Genomic DNA, 24,930 nt, shown 5'->3' on the forward strand with positions numbered 1-24,930 from the left:
TGGTGATATGATTTTAGATTCGATAATATATAAGGTCTCTTATTAACCTCTTTTCTGAGCATGAACCCTTGACAGAATTAAATAGGCAACAAAGCCAGAAGTAATGATAATGCTTCAAAATAAATGCTGTTGCCTGTGAATAAGCAGTTGAGTAAGATTCATGAAATGGCAGTATAATTATATAGTTGCAAGGCATTTGATATGTTGGATCTTACCTTTGCATAGCATGCCACCTTCACCCCAGCTGCCAGAATGGTACCCATTTTTATCAATAAGTCTTTTCTAGCTTTTCACATGTCAACAATCTTATCAAATCTGAAGCTTGTTCTTTTGAGTGTTTGTGAAAGAAAACTCAGGTAGTAATTAAAACAGCCAGATCAAAATGACTTAACCAAAACATCTCCAAAAGCGAAATTCTGTGTAAAAATGAATTCCCAGCTTTTCCGGATTCTGTTGTATTAACACCTCTAGAATTAGTTTTGATTTTGTAGTGGTAAAAGGCAACAGCATTCAAGATCCCTATAGAAAGAGTTGCTGTGTTCCACTTGACCTAACACTGAGGGCTGCTACACATATACAGATGTGGCACCGGTTTCACTAATGTAATAATGTAATCCATTTTTTCAAGGTTCAGCGTAATGAAATAAGTTAGCTTTAAAACATAAATTATACATTACTGGTACACTTTTAAATAGTTCACTAAGAATTTCTTCCTCTAGTAGTCAAGGTCTCCTATCTGTCACCTGCTTCCTTCCCCTCTGTAGACGCATCCTGTTTTCCACGTCAGTCCCCACGTCCCCCCTGTATTTTCATGGACCTTTTCCTGTTGTCCTATGCTTCTGCAGCTGCTCCAAACCTGAACTCACCCCTTGCCATGAAAATCCACTTTGCCACAGTACCAATTCTCTGCCCATGCTGGGCTGGGCTGGGCTGGGCATACACTTATTCTCTCCCTGCTACCAGTGAAAAGCAGTGCTGATTTCTCTAGGAACTCTGCCATGAAGTAGCCTGTGCGTTTTGCTGAGGACACCCATCCCACCATTTGTGTTTACCTTGTCCCCAGTGCTTTTTGCATTGTGCAAGCAGAGCAAGAAAACCAACAGGAAAGTAAGATGAGTCAGGACTGTGACAATATGCGGCTAGGTCATGTCTGTGCATCCATGCATGATTCAGTTGCTCTCTGCCTGATGGCTGCTTACACGGAAATAGTGTGGAATGATAATTGGGAGAAAACTGTTTGAGGAAGGATCCTACCCATTACATGTGAAATTGCATCCTTAAGGTTTCAGTAGGCTTTGGCTGTAAATCAAAACCAGAGTCTCTGTTTATAGAGAACTGTCAAATACTCTAATTCGCGTTTCCAACCCTTTTTGCTACTGTTTTGCAAGATAAATATGACTCCATTTATTTTAATTACCTCTTTTCCTACAGCTGTAAAACTGAGGTGGAGAATTACAAAATACTTTTTAAGAAGGTGGAATGCATTTGAGATGGTTTTGTGGTCAGCATCTTCTTACTTTTTTTTTTTTTTTTAATTGAGGAATATATTTTGTTTTTCTTCCTTGGTTCTCCTTCTACTGCAGGAGATGGATGTGGGCATGTGGTGATGTATCAGGACAGCGGGACCCTGGCATCCAAGAACTATCCCGGGACATATCCAAACTACACACTTTGTGAAAAGAAAATCCAAGTACCTCAGGGAAAACGCCTGATCTTAAAAATTGGAGACCTGGATATTGAATCACAGAAGTGTGAATCCAGCTACCTTACCATCCTGAGTTCTTCAACGATGCATGGTAAGTCAAAGCGAGTCATCTCTCCTGAATCTATTTCATAATTAGTCAGAGTTTCAGATAAGATAACCTCTGCTATTGCTACCTGTTTGTCACCGATAGCCTTTCCTAACATAAAGTCTTTAATACTTCAGATATTAAATGTGTGCAGCCAGGCACTTATGTAAGCAATTTACACAAAAGGATAAGTGTAATAACATGCTATAACTGTGCACTTAAAACAACAGAACGACAAAGTCCTCCCAAGAGGTCCTGAAGCCTTCCTCAAATCAGTTTTCCCAGCCAGCTGCTGCTGGGGCTTTTGATCTGCTCTGTAAAAGAGTCAAACTGATGTTCAGGTCAGTGAGCCCTTTTTTCTGACATCAGATTGAAATCCAGGCAAAGATGTGGAGCTGTGAGGAGTGCCATAATGATGGAAGAAACTTGTGAATTGCAAGTGCATAAGATTTTGCCAGCTGGGTGCAGGCTGTAGCCCTTCAGGCAGTTGAGTTTGAGTATACTATACTGGACATTACAAGCAAAGCAGATTCAGAGGAAAAAGAAAACGAAGAGGCAAGCCACAACAAGATGTCAAGGTGACCCAGCTCATTGCTTGTCTCAGTGCAGTATGTGGTTCACCCAAGCTCAGGTCTCATAATAGTAAAGAGAGATGATTGCCTTTAATTCATGAACATGGTAGGCCTGTAATTCATCTGGTAAGATAAGATCAGGTGAAGCATTAAAGCCTCTCTCACAGATGAAGATAAAGGTAATTATTGCTCATCACAAGGGATGTATTACATTTTGAAGCAGCCTTCAACAAGAGTGAACACTGACGTGTTCATATCTAAGCCTTGCATATAGCTTTATCTGAGGTGTAAGGAATGTTTCTTGGATTTATTTATTTGTGTTTACGTTCATATACCTGTAAGAAAGGAATTCTGTTCACTTGAAGCACACTGTCTGTACTTGGCAGTAGTGATACGGGTTTAGTAGTGCATTATCATAACTTGGAATGATTTTTACTGATATTACCTTAACATTTCAAATCAAAGGCTTATCTAAGAAACAAGGATAAATCATATTGCCTTTTGAAGTAAAAAATGAAGCTTGAATTCTAATTCAGATTTTGACTCCTTACACAACAGCCCCGAGGTGTCTTCACATAGTTTAGTCTTGCAGCTATTCAGCCTACAAACACAGAATGCTGGTGTATTATGCAATCAAGCCCATGTAATGAATTTTTTAAAGTGTTCCCACACCCATTTTCATACCTGATCAGCAATATCTGATGCATGTGGACTATAATTTGCATCCTTTGTAACAAACTGCACAATTAGCAGATTTTGCTTCTATCTGATTAAACAGGTTTTACAGCTTAAGCAGACATGCTATCTGTAAAGTTTTTTGTGGCCTACAGCTTGCTGTAGACATTCCTGTATACAGTCCTTTCTTTATGTTCAAGTAGATCCATGCAGTGAGGAAATAGCACTATATGCAAAAATTCACAGAACTCAGAATTCTTGTTTTAAAAGACAAGAACTCACAGGTGAGATTCAGACTTTTCTAAGTATGTTGTTTCAACAGTTTTGCTATAGTTCTAGAGTTCAGTAAGTGTTTATGTAAGCAAAAGGAGCCCTCTGATTGGGCACTGCTAAGCACATTTGGTCCTGTGAGGAGTCCTTTCAGATGGCTGCTTCTCAGTCCAGGTTTCCTTTCTACAGCTCTCCTCTCATCCTTGAAGCAGGTTGGTATCTTCATTCAGGAAGATATTGACCTTTGCCATTGAATTTTTTAATAGGATGATGGAGATCTGAAAATACTTTGCAGGCATTGGAACTTCTAGCAGTTAAAAATTAATGTTTGACTGTTTGGGGGGATATCTGTACCTGACCAGGGCTTAAAAAGGAAGATCTAAAAAGCTGAGTGTGAAAACAAGCAGTGTGAACATTACTCATACTTCAAATTAGCCAGACAGCCTGTATTCTTTGAGGTATGCAATTATCAGGAAATAAGGTCCAAAGGGAAATATGTTTTAAATACTACTCTGATCTCTTCAATTCCACACAATACAAGACAGGCAATATTGCATGCAACATTTTATTGAGGAGTGTATATGAAACCTAGAAAATTGATCAGAGACAAAAGACCACACCATGTGCATGTAAATACATTAGTGTAAGCAAGTCTTCTGATGACAGAGTATTCTGTCCTTTCACGTCTGTCCCACAGGTCTTTATATATAACTGTGATTCATTCACTGTAATAACCTCCTGCCGGGATTCATGGAATACACAAGGAGTAACTCAGTTCATGTCTGGGGTATTTGTGTCCCATGCACCGAAGGGAAACTGTTCCAAACAAGTGGATTTATGTTCGCCAGGTGATTTCTTTGCTTTAGCAAGCCTGTGACTACAGATTAGGCAAAAGAACACTGATATGTGTTTAAATTCAGGGCATTCATGCCATCTTGTACACATACCCAAGAATACTCTGGATTTAATTCCTGCCTAGAATGATGTCTAGCACCTAGTATGCTGATCTAATCCTTCCCACTCATATAGAACACAAACTTTACAGTACAGTTCTCACTTTTGATACTTCTCAGCTTTGACGAACCTATGAAGGCAGCCATTGTGTTTACATTTCCACAATATTGCCATCAGAAGATGGTCATTAATAATCTTAATGATGCTCTAATACTGGGGCCATAAAGTGGCAGAACACTGTGTCAGGGTTATTATTCTTCCCACTGTTTTCTTTGAGGTTAACAGGAGGAATGACACTGTAGTAAGCCTTTTCTTTCCAACTCCTGGCTCTCCCTCCAGACTTAGATGTGAAAACGTTCATCATCAGTCAGCAGAGGTAGAGTAACACCAGTTTTGCTGAAACTGAGTCACCTTTGTCTAGTAAATCTTTAAATGTTAACACAACTCTGTACATGTTGTCTCTAGGAGAAATAAATAGTGTCCCTTTTCAAAGGCACAGCTTCGCACTGAGCAAAAAGAGGGTGGATTCTTTCTGTTTGCTTCTTCTATTTTCCACACAGAAGGGATTTAGAATAGAAAATAACATCAAGTATGTTTCATAGTGTGCACAAGGTACAGCCTTCTCTGAAATGCTTTTCTTCTAGAGTTAATTTCATTAGCTGAGCATATTAAAAATACCAAGCTCTGAAAAGAGCTTCTGATTTTTTAATTAGTTAAAGGGATATGTGAAAACAAGATTAACCATGTGGTCCCTGTAGTTCTCAGGAACACAACAGCCATTGCTACACCACTTATGTACATATTAACAAAAACGTTTTTAAGGCTTGACAGAAATGGCTTTTGCTCAGCTTCTTTTCACGACTATCAAATTTCTGTATCTCTTTTGACCCTTTTTGCTTGCCTCTTTCACTCTTTTCTTATCTAATGGCTTAGTATTTTTTCCCTTAATTTCTGTGAGATGATCATAAGTCTTTGACTGGAGAGAGAATAAAGAACAGATAAGTGCCTACTTCCATTCACTTGCAGTCAGTAGGAGGCTGATGTGTTCCTTTGGGGTGGATGTCAGATCTGCTGAGTGACTAGTAATAATTTGGAGAGTTAACACAGTTAACTTCTTGCATAATTTGCACTCAGTAACTAGTGTGAAATAGCAAAAGAAATTACTGGAAATGCTCTTTTCTCCCTGCAGCCATTCACTGGTGGTTGTTAGGAAAACCAAGCATTCACTGATGTGTGAGTGTACAGTGGCTGCTGGGAGGGAGCGTGCATTCTGTGTGTGTGTGCAGGAGAACCAAATGCCTTCAAGTGCCTCACATCTGTCATCATGGTGAGAGGGGATTCACTGAACCACCCTCATCGTCCTTACTACAGATTGTAATATGTGTCTTTCTTGAACAGAGGGTGCGCCCAGGCTTCTTTTTCACTCCTCAAAGGAAACTTGTTATTGCAGTATTGTTTCTGGTATTTCAGGAAATCCAGAGAAATGCCCAGACAAGTTCTCACTGAAGATGAAGCTGAGCGATTTCTTAACAGTCAAAACTCTGTAAACAGTTGGGTTTCGCCTGAATGGTTACAGCAGCTTTCAAAAGATTTAGCTGTAAAACAACAACTTTGCTTTTCTTTTATCAAATGGCCTCATATTCATTTTAGATTTATAAACTATATTGTGCTTTTTTCTGAGTTATTTTGTTAAACAGGTTCATCTCTTTGCTAAAGATTCCTAGCTGTAGCTGGGCTTCTGTCCTTGAGTTTAGCTAATACCTCAGGCACAGTGTTAGGTGAGGTCAAGCAGGCAGACCTACAGCCTGCAGGACAGGTGGCCCGGGCTCTCTGTTTATAAACTGTAATTAATTACTTCTTTTACCTGACTGCTTCCTAAAACAAGTAACTCTTAGACTTATTCTGAAGTCAGACTGTGTTGTGCAGAGTTAAATGCTGAATAATCAGACTGTCTCACCCTGAGTAACAGATGTGACTTCCCTGTCAACTCATATCTATTGAGCATTAAATACCACTTTATTCTGCCCCACACTGTGGAGTCTTCTCTTTTTCTTAGTAGCAGGAGAAGAGTTACCAGCTATGCTCTGTCATTGCATATGAAAGCAAAGCATGTGTATGAATGTGGGATGGAGACAAATTTAAAAAAATGCACATCTTCACACAAGAAATCCTTGCAGTTTTTGTGAGCTGTTTGTGCAAATCTTTTACAAACTGGCTGAGTTTTTAGCTCTGAAATAATGCAGGCATAATCCATGTTCATCATATCCCCTGTCCTTCTCCAGCTATTGAGGTACTTCAAAACCTGCAGAAACAAACAGCATGTAGGAATTGCTGCTTGGTATGAGAGAAGTGAGCCCTCTGGCAGAGCACTTCTTAAGGGAAGTAGAAAGCATAAAGGAGCACAGCTTTACAGAATGACCTCAGGAAATGTTCCAGAGTCTGGCTGACAGTAGAAGTAAACTAGACTTCATGAAAGCAGACAACATTGTAAAGATCATCAGATTTGCAAAACAATGCTATTATCAAAAAGACAAAAGTGGTAGACTATTGCTAACATTTTAAAAACAAACAAAGCGTAAAATAACATCTTTGGTCTCCAGAGGAGGCAGACAAAGGATATACATGAGACCATTCACCGTGTATTTCCCATGACATTAATACTGCTTGGAAACAATAATTTCAAAATAAGAGTATTTCATTTAAGCCACCTAAACCATATCACCAGATTAGGAGTTCTAGAAGAAAGGCATTAAATATTAATTTAATTTTAGAGAATATTAAATTAGGAACATTCAAGATCCATAAGCCCCTAATAGCCCTCCTGCAGAATTTAAAAAATACATATCTATTAATGAATCTGGAGCGAACAGACGGAACCACAGTTCTGTCAGCTCTTCAGCAAGATGCCAAAAAAAGAAAGGCCCTGATATGTAGATATGCTAATACTGAAGTATGGAGAACACCTACTCAATTTCATGACATATAACACATCTGTTTATTAAGTCAAAATCTTTCCTTTGTTCTTAGTAAACAAACCAAACAACCCTGCCTCCTCCTCCTTACCCTAGCAGACATCCAGCAGAGTCACTGAAAGAGGAAGCAAGGAGAGAGATCAACATTCATGACTTGTTTTTCAAACTCAATATGCAAAGCAACCCACCTCACAACTAACTTTAGAAGATGAAAAACTGATAAAGTTATCTGGCAGTTTTCAAAAGGAATCTTAAAGACTTCTGGCATAGTCCCAAGTATAAAAATTAAATGCTTATCCAGAGTCAAGTCCAAACACTGCTATAAAAGTTAACAAGGCCTTTAAATGAGTTTCTCCCTTTCAAATTGGGCACAAACCAAAGCTTTCTCCTTCATCCCTCTTCTCCTCTGAGGTTGCTCAGTATTCATGTAGACAGGCTGTCAACAGACAGAATGGAATACTCAGAAAAAAGAGGGAGCATATGTGAATCTTAGAAGTAGATGATAAAGATCCATGATTTTGTCACCTCAATTGCAAGTGGAAAGTACTGTCTAGGAAATACAGTTTCAATTTAAGTAGAATTGCTACAGGTGCTGATGGGTTTTAATCTACTAATGTGTATAAAATCTCCTAATCTGTGTATTTAAAGGGACACTCGGTATGTCAGTGGAGAGCAAATATGCTGGGTGCTACTGTGTATAGAGAAAGTGCATCGCACTCAGGCACAGCATGAACCAAAATCTCAGAAGTCTGGGAGAGTATGATTTCTCAGGCTTTATAATATTAAAACAAATGGAGAGCAGCTGTGCTGCAAGTGCATAGGAAAGAGTACATGTAGTTAAAAATAGTCTCATTATTTTTCTGAAGGAAATTAGAAGGCAGAAACATAGAATTCAGAGAATTCAGAAACTGACCCTAAAGAACTGCCTTGATCCCAAATCCATTTTATTTAGTAAGAATTACCAGTTTTCATATGGCGAATTTCTTGAAAGACTGTTGATGTAAAATGAATTGATTGTGGGGAAAATGAGAATCAGAGGTCAAAAGGTCTCTGCAAAAACTGGGCAAAATGGAGAGACTAGCTGCTAGCCAGAAAGCTGTGTTATTCAGTAAATCAGATGTGCTTGCATTGCTCACTATTAAGAACTGAAGAGAGAGGAATGACACTTTTTCAAAAAACTGGCTGCATGCTTGTAGTTCTTTCACATAATAAAACCAAAACAGTATCTCCAGGAATAGAAGTAGGGATGTGAGGTAGTGCTTGTACCCTTTTTTAAACCATAGTTCTCAGTGCAAATTTCTGTATTTGATAGCATGCATGCAATTAAGCTTTACTAGATATCATGGAAGTCTGATGACCTGGCTGTGTATTGCTGATATTACCTGACTTACTGGGAAGAACTGTATTGAAATACTTTGCAAGGCTTCATCTGTTTGCAATGAGAGAACAAGAGTGTTTTCTGGTATTAATATCTGTTGTTTCTGTTGTTTTTTTTTTTTAATCTATGCAGATAGGTGATTCATACAATTTTGGGAAGTATTAATTTCTTCAGTGGTTACTGTTTCTTGCTTTTATATCCTTTATGATAAACTAAGCTGATTCTAGATCTCCTTAGTTCAGAGCCACACACTTGTCTCTGGGTACACTAGAACCACCCTCGACAAAACAAGGAGATAACCATACATTTCTAACCCTTGTTGGATTTATTACTTAACAGTATAAACTTGTCTTCAGGCATTGCATGCTGATTTCTTAATCTGTTTCTGAATTATTGGCTTTCATAATATACAACTCTATGAGTCTAGACTTTCTTATTCTATTTTATCATTTTTATTTATGACATGTGATTTGTTTGTATAATTACCTGGAAAACATGTAGACTTGCTACTGTAGGAGACAGCTAATCCTGACCCAGCCGGTGTGTGGTTGAGTGAGTCAGCCACCAAAATTGTACCTACAGAGTAGATATGTCACTGCTAATCGCTGTTAGGGAAAAAGGAAAGGAGCATTGGTGAGAAAATATACAGTCAGTCCCTGAGACAAGAAAAAGACTAATGCTTTCTCAGGTGTTTCATTTTGAAGAAGCACAACGCCTTCCTGCCTTCTCCCCTTTCTCTCTTTCTCTCTTCCTATACTTCGGAAGAGAAATAAAGTTGTAAGTTAGCATTTCTCCCACTGCATTCTGACACAAAAGACCTTCTCAAATAAAACACTCGTGCAGTTGTCTGGTATGACACAGTGTCAAATGCTCTCTTTTTGATAAGTTCATTTCCTAAGCAATTTGTTTAACCCTTTTTATAGATACTGTTTTCTCTAAGTAAGTCGTGACTCATTTTCGACACAGTAGTACTCGGGGGAAATGTCACAATTGTCACTTGTTTCTCTGCCTGCCTGCCTTTGTTATAATTTTACAAGCCAAAAGACAGAATCTGTCCTTTAATTTGTCCTCTTCTGCTGACAGCTGGCTGTCATTGCCTCTGACTGGGCTACTCTACAGGATGATCTCTAGCTGCTATAAGGCTGATTAAGTATTTGGGGAAGACAGTATCAAACAAAATGAAGGGGCTTTTAGACACCTGTTCAGAAGGCTCTTCAATTTTGTGCTGTACTTTGATTGCGATTTCTTGTACTCTCAGTTCCAAGGTACCATAAAGTATCCACCACCAAAAAATTGAGATTGTCCTGGAAAAAAGTCAAAGGGATCATTTTCCATCCCAAGGTCTTGTTTTATTACACAAAAGCTGTTATAATTCTCAACAGAATAGATGGTCTGAGGGCTTCTAAGTAGGAAAGTGTTTGCCATTTTACAAAACCTCTTATTAGCACTTTATATTGTAAACATCCCCTTAAATTCAAAATGTATCCAAAGTGCTCTTGATTTCCTGTGTCCTCTGTGCTTGAGGGCAGCCAGAGACAAATGTTTGCACCCAGATATGGCAATGGAAGGCAAGACTATGGCGATTTCAAAAGAAAGCTCCCCTCAGGAAGTGACTTCTGAAGAAGCAAATGTAATTGTGAGAGCCTGCTGGTACAAGAAAGGAGTATCCTGAGGAGTGCTCCAAGATACTGCAGTTGGCAGCTATAAAACCATTATCTAATTCAGTGTAGGCACAAGACTCGTGTCTCCTTTTTCTACTCCCTTCCTGTCCCTCTTTACTTTGTCTTAAGCTCAGGAAATCTAAACTATATATTTCAATGATCTGGTGATGTTTTTAAAATGCCAGTAAATGCAGAAATTTTCTTAATAGTTCCTGCTCATAAACTTGACACATGGCACATACATCCTTTAAGACAAGATGTGCTGTTTGTGTTCCTAAGCTTTTCAGAATAGCTGCTCTGCTGAAGCAGCTATAGCAGATCCTCTATAGATCCCTTGGATTGCCTTTCAACGTTCATTCCATTCTTTTCTCTCTTGAGTTACTGCTGTATTTAAGAACACTCTACTTCAAAGGTGAAAGAGTATTAATCATTTTCTTGAGGCTTATGTGATGAGAGATGCTAATGCTAGAATTTATGCCATGAAGGGACAATTGGATTCTTGTCATTCTTTGTCAAGGTAACTTTGGAGTTCATACCCATTAAGGACTGAAGCTAAAGCCCTTTTGTCAATATGTGGATTGGTTCTGAAGGAGAATGAGCATGTTATGAAATTCCTTATTTATCATGAGAATATTCCAGCCTAACTATCTCATCTAAACTCTGAAATCTTCGTTCTGTCTGTAGGACCCTACTGTGGTAATATGATGCCTGTCCCCAAAGAAATCATTTTGGACAGCAATGAAGCAACTATCCACTTTGAGAGTGGATCCCATATATCAGGACGAGGCTTTCTGTTATCTTATGCCAGCAGTGATCATCCAGGTAATGCACTTTTTCTAAAGGACGAACAGCATAGTCCTCCCTAATTCATTATCTTCTCTACCACAGACTTTGGCTTATATGTTTGGTCCTAAATATTTTCAGGTGGCTTGGCATGAAATATCTTCTTTTTGACAGCATGTGTATGAGAAGCAATAGCAACATTGAGCAGATAAAAAAGCTGCTAAACTCTTACCCAGATGATTTGTAGAACAGGCCCAGTGAAACAGAAAATGAGAAGCCTCTGTATTCAGGGCTTTTACCACACAGTGAGAGGATGAAGTGATTGGAGAGGTGAAGAGACAAAATCTACATTTAATATTCTGGGGGGTGTTCCTATGCATCTTTGTTGAAGGTATGTAAAATATGAGTAGAAGTGGGAGATGAAAAGGATGAGGGAAAACCATAGCTGTTGTTTTATCTCTAAGTATTATACAGAGAAGTCTTCAAATGCAATTTTATGTTTAGCCAAACATTTTTCTGTATTTCTATGTCTTGCAACTTGGATTGACATTTGTAAAAAATTCCACAGATCTAATCACATGTCTGGAACGAGCAAACCACTATACAAAGACTGAATACAGGTAAAGAAGGTTTATATCTTTCTTCACCGTTTCTTTTCTGTGTCACCTGGTCAAATTGCTGTAAAATGTCACATAAGACATGAACAGTCTTAGCTTTCTGGAAAAGTGAATGTTTTTGAGCTACAATACTACAGTAGTGTCAGGCCTCGTTGTGTGAAGCACGAGTGCAGAATGGAAGTCTGCAGCCCAGGAAAACAAGAGAATATTGTTACAAAGCTCTCAGCAATCCTCATTTGGGAATGCATGCGTATGGTATATGTAAAAAGAACTTCCACTTTGAAATTCAAAGTAGCCTTGAATACCATGGCATCTCCTGAGAGCAGATCATGCCTCAGCTGATAAAAGATCATCTGAGGACAAGCTATAATTTCTGGGCTCCTTGATAGGATTTGAAACGGTAATTAATTGTACTTTGCTGGTTACTTGCCTGGATGTGCATGCAGACTTCTTATCTGGGCTGAAAGCTTGAGTAATAACATTCCTAGAACAACAGGATTGAACGAAATGCACTTGAAGAACTGTTATTGTAGTTCTTTGTGTGCTGCTATGTGCATTCCACTCAAGGGCACTTCTATTTACCTTCTGTAATCACTAATGAGCAGTCAACCAGAACATACTGCTGAAGTATCTATGGGTCTGAGAGCTTTTCTTTCGGATACAGTTTGTGTGTCATCGTAACAGTCCAGGTTCTAAATAAGCCTTATTCTTTTACTACAGCAGATACTGTCCTGCTGGCTGCAGAGACATAGCAGGTGACATTTCTGGGAATATAGAAGAAGGATACAGAGATGTAAGTACCCAATATAAAGAGAGGAACTTAATAAAAACAGAAAAGACAATCCATTGCTCCGTTACATAGCACAATTTGGTTTCAGCTTTTGCTGCTCAGCTTTAGTAAATAGTTCTTCCCAGCTGTGTTATGTTCTACTATCAGTATATTAGTATGTTATCAGTGTACACTGAGCACATACTGAAAATACTTTTCAAACAGACTAATCAATTGTGTAAGAACAAAGTCCACTGATTGTCAAACTAACACACTAACTCCAGGTTTCTGGCCTTTTGGATGTATAGGGTTTTTCCTTCTTGAGGCAGCGTTCTTTGATGTCCTAAATACTCCTATGAATTTACCTTATACTTCTTTAAAATCCATGTGCATTTCTTTTCTGATGTTATCTCTCATAGGAATAAAATGTATTACTTGAAGGTTCTCTTTACGATTCAGTCTTCAGTATCACAGGAACATGCTCTGAGATGAAATTAACTTTATATACTGTCCAATCATATCCCACCGATAACTAAAAACATTCAGGATCAGTTTTTATTAACTGTTAACTCTTTAAATCAAAGCTGCCTGAGTGGTTACATTTATTCCTGATTCCTATCACACACTGCTCTGCCTGTCCTGTGCCCCTCACTGTCCTGTATGCCTCTGAAATCTTGACATCTTTTAGAGTGGAGTTAAGATTAATCCTACCACTGAAGTAAAACCCCACCATATCACAAATAAAGCAGTTGCTGAGTCTCCAGAAAATCCATGCATAACCTGTTCATCCAGTTACTCAAGCACACCATCCCATCCAGGAGAATGGGAGAGCTAAAAAAAACAAAGAAATGCCACATTGCATTCTAATTAGCTGGAGTTATTCCTGCTGCCCAGGGTGACTGGGAAAAAAAAGCAGCACATGACATGACCTCATGCAGATGTTATCTAGGCGGAGGAGTTTTTGAAGGAAATCCTCCCTCCACCATTAACATAGAATCAGCTTTTCTGATGAGAAAGACCTCCAGGACTCCCTGGAGCCCTACTACCCCAGTGTCCCAACACACCAGCCCTCCCTGGAAGGGGCAGGCAGACAGCCCTTCTTGCCAAGGAGCCCAAGCTGGCTTCATGTGAATGACACACAGCCACATTTCCCAATGCATGCCGTGCCTCAAATCTTAAGGCACCATGCAGTAACAGGTAGGTCTGGCTGCAAGTAAGTCTGCAAAAGCCATTATTGTTTTCTCTTTGCAAAGAAGAGCAGTTGCTTTGCCTTTGACTTTGTTTTCCTGAAGTGGGCCAAATATTTATCAGGTCATAACTTCACCACATTTTCCTAGAATCAGACAATTACATTCTTCATTTGAGAAAAACCTGACTTTTGGAAGCATGTATTTTTTCAAAGATAAATGTTCTTTCTTTTTAAGTCTCTCCCTGTTGCTCTCATTCCTTTGCAGGACTTTATGAGCTCTTAACACTTCCACAGCTGTGGCTTGGAAGTGAGAGTACTACCACTTTGTCAGATTTGCCCTCTCAATTTGGGGTTTTGATGGCTTCTACTTTTCAGACCTCACTGCTGTGCAAGTCGGCGATACACGCAGGTGTTATTGCAGATGAACTGGGCGGTCAGATCAGTGTCACCCAGCAGAAGGGCATCAGCCGCTATGAAGGCGTTGTCGCCAATGGTATCTCCTCACATGAGTGAGTATTTCTGGGGCATAGGGAGTTGGGAAGGAAGTTAACTTACCCATCGCTGGCTCTGGGAGCAGCCCCAGTACAACCCCAGTGTACTGGCCAGGTCATCAAATGGAGGGGAGACACCACACCAATGCTTTTTGGGGAAAGAGATGTCAGCTGCTGGTTTTGAGGGTTTGTGGATTTGTCTCTATGGCTTTATTAACATGGTGTTGGCAGAGATTGTAGGAAAATGTTTCAAGTTCATCTGGCTTTATAAAGTTTAGGGCTGTATCTTCTCTCTCTTTTCTTCCTTTCCTTCCAAAATACATTTGCAAATTAGTTTTTTAGCAGACAAGTGAAGGTATGATGTTCTGTAACAAACATCTTTAATAGATGTATTAATAAGTCATGCTAAATTCATGTTAAAGTGGAAAAAAAGAACCACCTAGGAATAACAAATAAATAGAAAGTGCCGTTGAGCCATGGGGGATTTAATGAATACCTTCTTAAACATTGTGCTTTTGACATGTTCAGAATTTTTCTCTTTTAGAATACTTATAGCAAGGCTGTTATATTTACCACTTATCTTCTGACTTATAATTGCATTGTTGTTGAAGTAGAAATAAATCCTCTAATCTCTATCCAGTACAGTAAGCCCTTCCAGCAACTGCCTCTGTCATCTCTGTTGGTTTGTATTTTGAATTTTTAAATGTTATCTGGGTATTGCAATAAGCATTTTTTCTTATGGGAAGGAAAATCTCCTCAGCCCCATGCACTACAAGAGCCACGGGAATATGACTTTTCATTTTTTTCCTATTTCCCCTATGTTTGCTCCACATCCTCTCAACAATTTAACAATCATTATTTCTTTTGTTTAAAAAAATAAAAAAGGATCAAGAAGAAATCCTACAGAACCATATCAGCCATTCTGTAAACATTTGGCTTCTCCATTCTCTCAGTGAAGCAAAAAAGGCAGACCAATTATGAAATCACTACGAAACATGCTGGTACTGAAATCAAAGCTAATTTTAAGCTATCTGTACATGCATCTTACTCCTGCATGTGATAAGCAAATTATGTAATCAAATGTTTAATTTTTAAGCCTTGTTCCCAGTGACCTTGGCCACATTCAGTTTGTGAACCCAACAGAAGACATGGGCATTCATTCTGTCTATTGCTTAACTTTAGGTGCAGGTGTAAAGTCTTTGTATATTGGTACTGTGGTTTGCTGAATACAAAGTGAGTGGCATGTAGACAACTAGCAAAAGGTCTTTAAAGCCTAAATATTTTCTATTTTCCTTAAGTATGTGGCTTCACAGCTAAAATAAGTGGAAAAATGATATGATCTTGTACCAAGGAAAGCAGGACTGAGGGCTCAGCTCAGCAGTGAGCCTTACCATAAAGCGAGCAATACAATTTATTTCCATCACACATGCCAGCTTTATGAAATCCTAAGAAATTAAATATTTTGTGCCTTAATTACAGAGGTTGTAGAACCATTTACATACATTTTTATGTGTGTGATCCTTGAGAATCCCAGGTGTAACACAGACAGTAGCACATAAAATGGTATAATGAAAGACAGCTGGGATTCCCACTTGTATTTTTTCACAGTACAAGAGTTAGTGAGCAATGAATGAAGCGTAGAAGAAGCAAATGTAGATGTGCTGGGGAAAAGCACTGTTTGCATAATTAACCCATGAACTTCACTGCCAAGCATCCTTTTACTGTTGCTACTCAAAATGAGTTATCCACCTCACGTGAGTAACGAAAGTGCCTGCAGAGATGAAAACAATTGTAACATCGAGCGATAGAACTCCCACTGACTCAAACAAGAGCCAAGATGTGTACTCCTGTGCTGAAACAGGCCTCCCAGCTTGGATTTATCCCAGTTAGTGTGAGGCTCTACAGAGAGCACCCCAGTGAGGAGTGCCGTCACCTCCTGCACACTGGGGTAGATGGACGTACTCTGTGCTCTCCCAGAGGAATGGGTTTGCCCTGAGGGATCAACCAATGTTTTCTGCAGATCATACGGAGAGACACAGCTACATGGGCTCCTAGCATGTCAGATGCTTACAGGTGAGATGTGTGATTTGTAGAAATGCTGGAGGGTGAGAACGATTCTTGGAATGCTTCTGCTGCCCCTGGTGGCTGGGACAGTCCCAGGAGCAGAAGAAACACTGCTGTGACCTCATCGTACCAAGGGAGGTGAACTGAGGGGTGCAGGGAGAACATTTTATCTCAAAACATGGAAATGTGTTCCTGGAAGCAGATGACCTGTTTACTATGAAAAATTAAAAAGTGCATATCATGCTTTAAAAACATTTTTATAATACGTATTCCCAAAGCTGCCCAGCTTCCCTGTCCTTGGGACACCTCTGCACAGCAATACATTCCTTTGAATGTTTTTTGCTTGCAAGCATCAGCAAGGAAAAACAAGTGTGAGGATAGCAGTGTTGTACCAGATTTTTGTCCTGCCTTAAATGAAAGCTTACTCGAGTTTTTAAAAATCTCATTTATAGCGGATTTCAGTATTAAAGATTTAAATTATTTAGTGACTTGAGCTGAAACTGACCTCGTCAAAGCTGCTGCTTGTGTGCACCGAGCTGTTAAATATCTGTGTTATAAAGTACCAGCAGAGCTATGAATCGTTCACTTGCCAGCCCTTAAGACCTGACCTTGGCCTCCCTGATTCCATTTTTCAACGAGCTTGTTATGCTCAGTTATCTATGAGATTTCCAACTCTCATGCCCCATGTGCAGACCTGAACCCACAAATGATATAATGAATATCAAGTGGCAGGATTTATTGAGCATTTCTGCTACCCAAGGACAAATATATGGGGTTTAACTTTGTAATGTGAGCTGCCTGTGGAGGCCTCTAACTGTATACATCTGCACATGCGAAGTCATTTGCCTGTGAAAATGGATGAGCCCGTGTGCCTGTGAACTATGAATATGAGATTTGGGTTAACCTGTGCTGCTTATAAAAAGCTTCCTTGGGACAGATGCTGGAATAAAGGATTTGAGGTTTACATAAGCTTATAATGTGAAGCAGCATTCTTTTTTTTTTTTCTCAGAGGCACCAGCATAGGTCTGCCATACAGTTCTGACAGTTGTGCTGCTGGTTAAGCAGGAAAATGAAGAGCATGGGGTGATTCCATCCCTTAAAGGACAAAGTGAAATCTGTATGACAAATGCCACCTGTCACATTATGAAATTGATGAATTGCCACTTACTGAATTAGTTTGTCTTCTTCAGTGACTTGCAGAATTATAGCAGAAATATTTCAGCCCGATTTTATAGCTTTACAGGTATCAGGAGTGCTAACTTCCTCCCTTTGGTTGCTAAAATTGCAGTCCTGTAGTTTGAAAGGGAGCTCAGTGACTTTTTTTTATTTCAGAGGGATAGCACATAAATACATATTCGAGAAATGCTTCTGTTTTGAGTAGGTTTTACTGATCACAGTCAGTTTTTCTTTTCTTCTCTTGAACTGGATTGTTTTGTGTTCTCTAAGAAAGCAAAAATAGTTTTGGCTGGGGTTCTGAGCTGGCTGGAAGCAAGCAGAACACATCTGATGGCCCATGAGGATTGCCTGGGGGAGGATGCGGGAGGGAGGGGCTGAATTTCTCATCTTAGTGATTCCACTGCCTACGTGCCCAAATAGATCTGTTCGCTCCCAGTGCTCTCCCCCACCCCAAAGGGCCTCTTTTGCCTGCAGGCATTGGCTTTCCCTCAGTGACAAAAAGAAGCAGTGTTCTTACTGACCTTGACACCAGCCTGCTTTCCACTTCCTGATTTGCAGCACTTAAAAACCATATGGCTTTGTGCACCGCTGTCAGGCTGTAGGCTGTTAGACTCTATAGGTAATCTCTGAGGAAATCATAGAATTATTTGAGTTGGAAGGGACCCTGAAAGGCCATTTAGTCCAGCTCCCCCGCAATGAACAGGGACATCTACAGGTAGATCAGGCTGCTCAGACCCTTAGCCTGCCTGGCCTCAAATGTCTCCGTGGATGGGACACCTACCACCTCCCTGAGCAGCCTGAAGTGTTCCTGGCTGGCAGCATAGGGCAGTCTATTGGAGCTGGCTCAGTGCTGGAGTATTCCACTCAGTCATACTGGCCAAGAGCTTTCAGAGGGGCACGTGATGCATGCATGAGGCCACGCGGAGCAGCACAGAAAAGGCCAGATTTTCAGGAAATCTGCATTTCATGTTGAAACCCAAACTTTTATTTCTATTGTGAAGACAAATGAAGGAATCATTTTGGGATCGCGGTGAGAATCAGAAGGGAAAATGGCTCCATGAGGACACTGAGAGCACGGTTTTCCATGCTATAGTCACTGGGTGACGTTCTGTGTTGTGTAGAGTTGTGGAGGGTGGCCCAAGAAATGGCTTTTCTCCAGAAGTGAAGTAGCCCATGCTGCAAGGGAGAATAGGGAAACCACAGATGTGTTAACAGAACTCCTACGAAGAGCTGTTGAATGTGACTATAACAGAACCAAACTGTTAATCTGAATGTAATCTGTTTAATCTGAGCCAGATTAAAGCAATGGGAAGTTTTCATTGCCTGACTGAGGCAAAAGGAATGACTGGAGCTAATATGCATTAGTCATAGTCAGGCATAACTCTTTCACTGGCCCTAAGGCAATTTTCTTGCACCAATGTGGTCTTACACCAATGTGAATTTACAACAGTGTGGATTTACACCAATAGAAATTCACAGATTTCAGTTAAGTTCCTCTAATTTAAACTGATGTGGGAAGAGAACCCAGCCTCATGCTAGAGCAGTGCTTTCCTGGCTTCTTCAGCGTGCTTTGATTTTGCTGGTCTGAGGACCAGGGGGTGGAAGATTTTGCAGCAGTGACTAAGATCTTGTGTAGAGAAGTGAAACAAAAGTGCACAGAAAGAGTAACAGGGTGGGGAGATGGGCAAAGATCCCATATCATAGAGCAGAGCAAATGCTGAAAGCTGCTAGAACTGCGCTGGATTCTGTCACAGCATGGGATGCATGAGAGTGCTCTGAGGGGATAGATAGTCAAGAGCACTGCACACAGTTACCTGACCAGAGATACTCTGCTGGATGAAAAGTTATTCTGTATAGTGCCAAAGCCACCCATTTCTTATCATTCCTATGGCCGTTTCCTCAAAGAGTGAATTACCTTTTTTTCTTACAGTGGTTCGCTGTCAGATAAGCGGTTTATGTTTACTTCAAATGGTAAGAATAATGGCCTTATTTTTACCTTTTTTATTTAAGTATTTCCTCAAAAGTTTTGGAAAGTAATCAAAGGAATGTTAGGCTGTGTCTAGAAAAGGTATTTTAGGACAGTTATTTTTTTTTTTAAATTGGCAGGTTGAATAAAAAATAGAAGTGAGGTGAAGTGAGCTGGGAAAAAAAAAACAGAATAGGAATAAGTCATCTGCACATAGATGAGAAAAAGGAATAGCATTCTGATATTACATTTCTGGTGCTAGCATATGAAAAATGGCAATCAGTTTCATTTTTATGCACTTTAGGTGGCAGAAAATGAAAGCAGTTTTTCTTCAGACACTTATTAGTTCCATCTTCGTTATAAAAGAACTAAAACATACAGAGGGATGGAAATATATTTACATTGAACTTACACAGAACTAGCTTTTGTTTATGACTTTCAAAGATGCAAAATGTCTTTAATCTGTCGAGCTGTTAATTTGCATAAAACATAGAAAAGCAGGGGGAAAAGTTCGTGCTCATTCACTTGAATTACATTTCAGTCATCTTAGATAAAATCATTTACTATTCCAGTGAAAACTTGAGAACGTGTATAGGCCTTTGTAATTGTCAGGAAATTATTTTTAACTCATTGAAACCATATTGCACTGGCCTGTTCTCTCTGAAGAACCTTGATGTGCAGATATTTTGTGGGTTCTTTGGTGGATTTTGTAATGCTTACCTGAAGCTATTACCTTCATGATATCACCTCTTGGCAGCAGTATCAAGGAGCTTCATTAATGAGGAACCTTCCTAGCTCTAATTGCAGGTGAAAAACATGAAATATTTACAGTAAAGCTTTCCTTTCAGTAAAGTGCCTTCATTTTAGCAATGTTTTGTACAGCAAAATTAGTTAATGCCAAACTCTAAACATAAATATTATGATTCAGAAGGAGAAAAATAAAATATAAGAAGTCTTCACATAAACGAAACAATACTGCAGAGATTAAAAACCAAAATGAGAAAGAAAAAATAACAGATTAAGTAGTCAGAAAGTGTGTACATAGGAGCCAACTGGTAAAGGAGAGGGACTGCAACATTCTGATACTGGATTATCCACTATAAATTGACTGGCAAACACTAATGGATAGCATCAGGTTAGCACCTGGTTAGGCAATGTCTGACTTGGCTGTTGTGAATGGTCTTCATAAGTTGTCTGCCTAATATGAAAATAGACTGTTAAAATGCAAAATAACTGCTTATGCCTGTCTGTATTGGGACTCCTAGGCTGCAATAGATCTCTCAGTCTGGAAGAAGGATTCCTCTCCAAGAGCCAGATCACTGCATCTTCCTACTGGGAGGAGACCAACGAATTTGGACAGCTATTCCAGTGGTCTCCTGACAAGGCATGGCTTCAAGTCCTGGGACTGGCTTGGGCCTCTAACCACAGCAGTAGTCATGAATGGTTGGAGATAGACTTGGGAGAGAAGAAGAGAATAACAGGTAGATCACTCTGATTATTAGCAGCTGGATTTTCCACTGGAGAAAGAAACTAAACACGGTTGAAAACTTAAGAATGCACTAATTAAATCTTTGTTTCATTGAATGTAAGTAAATATTATTTATTGAGAAATTCTGTTTGCATATATTTTCAGATTGCAGATATGGACCATAACATTAAAAAGCAATTACCATTTCTGGAGTCATTAACTTAGGCTCTGATTGAAGATCCTTGAAATTCACAGCTTAACTCTGATTTCTATTCTTGACCCAAACTCTAAACTCAGTGGCCACTGAATTCCATACATGGTTTAAAAAATAAATTAAGGCTTCAAAGATCTTTGAAGGTCTTTGAATTGGTTGTGCTGTGTGTTTGTTTGCATTTGAAAATCTTGCATTGAAAAAGAAACCTAACATGAAAATATATTCTGCATTTCATTCAAAGGGATCAAAACCACTGGTTCTGGACCCACTATGCAGAATTTTAATTTCTATGTAAAGACATTTATACTGAACTACAGAAATAACAACTCGAAATGGAGAACTTACAGAGGAATTCTAAGCAATGAAGAAAAGGTAAGAGAAAGTGGGAGTGGAAGCAAAGCACAGAGAAAAAAATCTTTGCGCTGCCTTGACACTGAAGGACAGACTTTCACTGACAAGATCAGGAGCTTCAGACTTGTCCAGACTTGGGTCGTCTTCACCAGCAAAATTTACAGCTGCGGCATAGATAGCAAGCTTGTTGAAGCAAGGGAGATATCCAGGGCTTTCTGAAGTTGTGAGATATACATACAAAGGCTTGTGCATGTGCATATACTATTTGTACTAAAAAGGGAGATTAAAGCTGTACAAGAGGCTATTTGAAGAAGTATTTAGCTCAGCTAAATATTGGTGCTACTTATCTATGTTTGCAGACTGAGCTCCTCTTTGGACAGTGTTCTAGGGACTGCACCACTTTCAACACCACACTGGGGTGATTCTTCTGACAGGCCAAGTCTGTTAGGAATCAATGTACCTGCACTTAAACTAAATGCTCTTAAACAAACAAAAGAAATTCCACAACTGTCTGCACAACAGCTGTGGTAGACACTGAATGAATTCAACAATGATCTGATAAAAGCAGCACAGCGTGTGCTAATATTCTTCTGGGAAAAACTCCTGTTTTCTTTGAAACAAAAATACAGAAGCCTTTCTGCTCCCACAGCGTTCTTAGTCAGATCATCTTCACTAATCCTTTATGAGGGAACATGGTAACCCTCTACCTGGTGCTCAGTCTTGACTATGGTTTTAAAAACTTGCTAGACTTGCGGGAAGATTTCCTTCTAGCTATGATTTCCATTTCCTCAGCTTGTACAGAAACAAATTTCACTGCACAGTGTTAATTGCTTTAAGATTTTTTAGGGGATGTTGGCCCAAGAAGTAAAAAATCAGTCTCATAACAGGTGAATTTTGTGAAGGCTAGCCACTTAAAATCTTCTGGTTTTCAGTTTTCCACAGTTATTTGTTATTTACAAATAATCCCATGAAAACATTATTAGATATATTCTGTTGCAACCAAAAAACATGACAAAACTTGTCCTATCTAAACTCTGTATAGCCTGGTGTCTTATCTCAGATATGCTGAGCTCACTTTCTTATCTGATTGGGCTCATACATTCTCCTAGGCCATGCTGAAGCATCTCCAAGTACTAATATTGCAAGGATTACTTGTTCTATACGCAGCCTGAACTGATCTCGGGAAAGAAGTACAGAACAAAGCACATACAGCTACAGGGTTAGTGGTCATTTTTTGGTCTTGATACAGAAAGATGACAATTTTCTGAAATACTTGGAAATACTTCACTTTAAATAAATAGGTATTCCCTGATCCACAAGTAAGGGCCGTGTAGCACTATTAAATCAAAAATGTTGCATTATACCAGCGTACGTTAACTGGAAATCACAGAGAATGGAAACAGAACTTTCCTCTCTAAGCTAACAGTGAAAGGCGATCGTCTACCAGAATTAAAAAGACTGATTCTTTTCAGAGCTCCCATTTCCAAAGATCTTGTGGCTGTGTCCCAGATGATTGATACATTAGTTTTAGGATAACAAAAATATTTGAAGTTGGAAGTCAGGAGCATTTCTGGGAAGCAGATTTTTGAAACACAGCAAATAACACACTTATATTTTGTTGCAGGTATTCCAAGGCAACTCTCACTCTGGTGACGTTGTACGTAATAATTTCATTCCCCCAATCGTGGCCCGTTATGTGCGAATCATTCCTCAGTCTTGGAACCAACGGATAGCATTGAAGCTTGAGCTGATTGGTTGTCGAATAATGCAAGGTATGGGGTAAACAGTGCTTCCAAGGCACAGTGCTCCAAAGGAGTGCTGTGTTACCACAGAATAACTCATTCCCTGCTCTTTTTTTGCAGTGAATAGTTCATTTACACATTCAATGTGGCAAAAAACAAGTCAGAGCACAGAAACCTCCCTTGGGAAAGAAGACAGAACTGTTACAGAGCCCATCCCATCAGAAGAAACCAATTTAGGTAACACAGCTGATCACTGATTTTTTTCTGTGATGCATCATGTCTTCACCCCAGCCTGGGTAAACTTTCTCACAAATCAAAACTTTTGTTTTCCCTTCAGACATTTTTAAAGGTTAACTACAGAGAGAGAGGGGAGGAGCTTGGCTTCTTTTTGTCTTGAGGCACAGAAAGAAATTGAAAGCCTTAATTTTTCTTGATGTGTGTAATACCAGGCTTTCTCTTCCCTGACAGCTTAGTTATTTGCTATGCTTCGTAGGCTCAACAGACTGCCCCGAGCATCAGTAGCATTTTTGGAGGAGCTCCTGTCTTCCTCACCCTCTCCCTCTGTTTTCTGACTTTTGTTATACGTGGAGCAGTGGTCCTACAAAAACGTTACCTTCTCTCTAAGCTGCCACAACTCCTCTCAGAGCAGATCCCCAGCACTAAGCAATATACTGTAGTGCACGATTGTGTAATTAAACGTTTTTTTCATAATACTTACCTTCATGGGGGTTCAGGCAATATTAATTCTCATACTTCTCCCTCAGTGCCTTAATTTGCAATCTTCATCCTTTAAGTGGAGGTAAATTCTTAGATCTTAAAAAAGTGAACAAATAAATTTTCTAGTATATACTGGCTGACTGGTGGATTCACAGCCAGGCAGGAATTATGGACCCGCCATACCAAAGACTGCTAACTGTTGGGTAGCTAATAGCTGTAGCACTGTCTCTGTAAATAAAAAATTTTTAAGAAGTGATCATTACTAAAAAAAAAAAAAAAAAAAGAAAAAAAATTCTGAAACTGGATTGCTCTTGCGAAGAGCTAACTCTGTTGATCTGTGCAGTGGTATGGGTAAATTGTATCCATCTTCACTGAAAATGGAATATTTTGAAACTTTATCTGCTAAACTGTAAATATCCCATGGACATGTGCACTACCTTACTCTCAAAGTGTCTGCAGGAATAGTGAAATGCATGCTCCTGACACAAAAGTCACCTCATGGCTAATTTCCAAATCCCTGTTCTAAATCATTTTAAACGCAGGCAAAACATTTTTCCTTATCTCAAATCTCGGAAATCTTTGAATTATTTTGACTGAAATGTTTCAGCCAGATCAGCAGGAGCCAGATACTCAGCATGGAAAATGGCAGCTTCATTTAGCAGCTTTAAAAGTAACTCAAAACAGCATTGCTGTAAGTGGCTTTTTATAAAAAGTCACCCAGTATGTAATAAGAAAACTGCTCAGTGTAAGGATGCTTACAGATATTGTGCCAAGTGTCCGCCTAGAGACCGAGAGTTCAATGTATTTCTCAACTCCGTTCCACTCGTGTACATGGCAGGCAGCTACGTATGGCTGAGGAGCAGTTCTGCTGTTCTACTGTTTTGCATTTACATGCTCCCCTACAAGGAGTGTTCCTGCAAGATTATCTGTTGGAATAGATATCCATCTTCAGAGTAATCTGCCTTTTTAACTTTTATCCATTTATTTTTTCTATGCAGGCTTAAAGCTTACAGCTATAATTGTCCCAGTCCTCATAGTGCTGTGTCTGTTCCTGTTCTCTGGAATTTGTATCTGTGCAGCCCTACGAAAGTAAGATACTGTCTTTTGTCAT

At 39.4% G+C, this 24,930-nt stretch overlaps 1 protein-coding gene across 3 annotated transcripts in view; it reads left to right on the plus strand.

Annotated features, from left to right (window-relative positions):
• The window catches only part of DCBLD1 (discoidin, CUB and LCCL domain containing 1), a 46,658-nt gene that overhangs the window by 13,845 nt on the left and 7,883 nt on the right, over window positions 1-24,930 (plus strand). Inside the window, exons 2-12 of one of the 3 annotated variants that reach the window (XM_052681477.1) lie at window positions 1,584-1,796; window positions 10,957-11,094; window positions 11,624-11,675; window positions 12,393-12,465; window positions 14,006-14,139; window positions 19,292-19,332; window positions 20,593-20,808; window positions 21,251-21,381; window positions 22,985-23,132; window positions 23,223-23,339; window positions 24,818-24,908. In XM_052681477.1, coding sequence (XP_052537437.1) covers window positions 1,584-1,796; window positions 10,957-11,094; window positions 11,624-11,675; window positions 12,393-12,465; window positions 14,006-14,139; window positions 19,292-19,332; window positions 20,593-20,808; window positions 21,251-21,381; window positions 22,985-23,132; window positions 23,223-23,339; window positions 24,818-24,908 — 1,354 coding nt within the window. The remainder of the gene's footprint in view (window positions 1-1,583; window positions 1,797-10,956; window positions 11,095-11,623; window positions 11,676-12,392; window positions 12,466-14,005; window positions 14,140-19,291; window positions 19,333-20,592; window positions 20,809-21,250; window positions 21,382-22,984; window positions 23,133-23,222; window positions 23,340-24,817; window positions 24,909-24,930) is intronic. The other 2 variants (XM_052681569.1, XM_052681646.1) reach the window with 2 other exon arrangements.

Source organism: Tympanuchus pallidicinctus, unplaced genomic scaffold (genome assembly GCF_026119805.1).
Source record: "Tympanuchus pallidicinctus isolate F22 unplaced genomic scaffold, pur_lepc_1.0 scaffold1, whole genome shotgun sequence".
Lineage (NCBI taxonomy): Eukaryota > Metazoa > Chordata > Aves > Galliformes > Phasianidae > Tympanuchus > Tympanuchus pallidicinctus.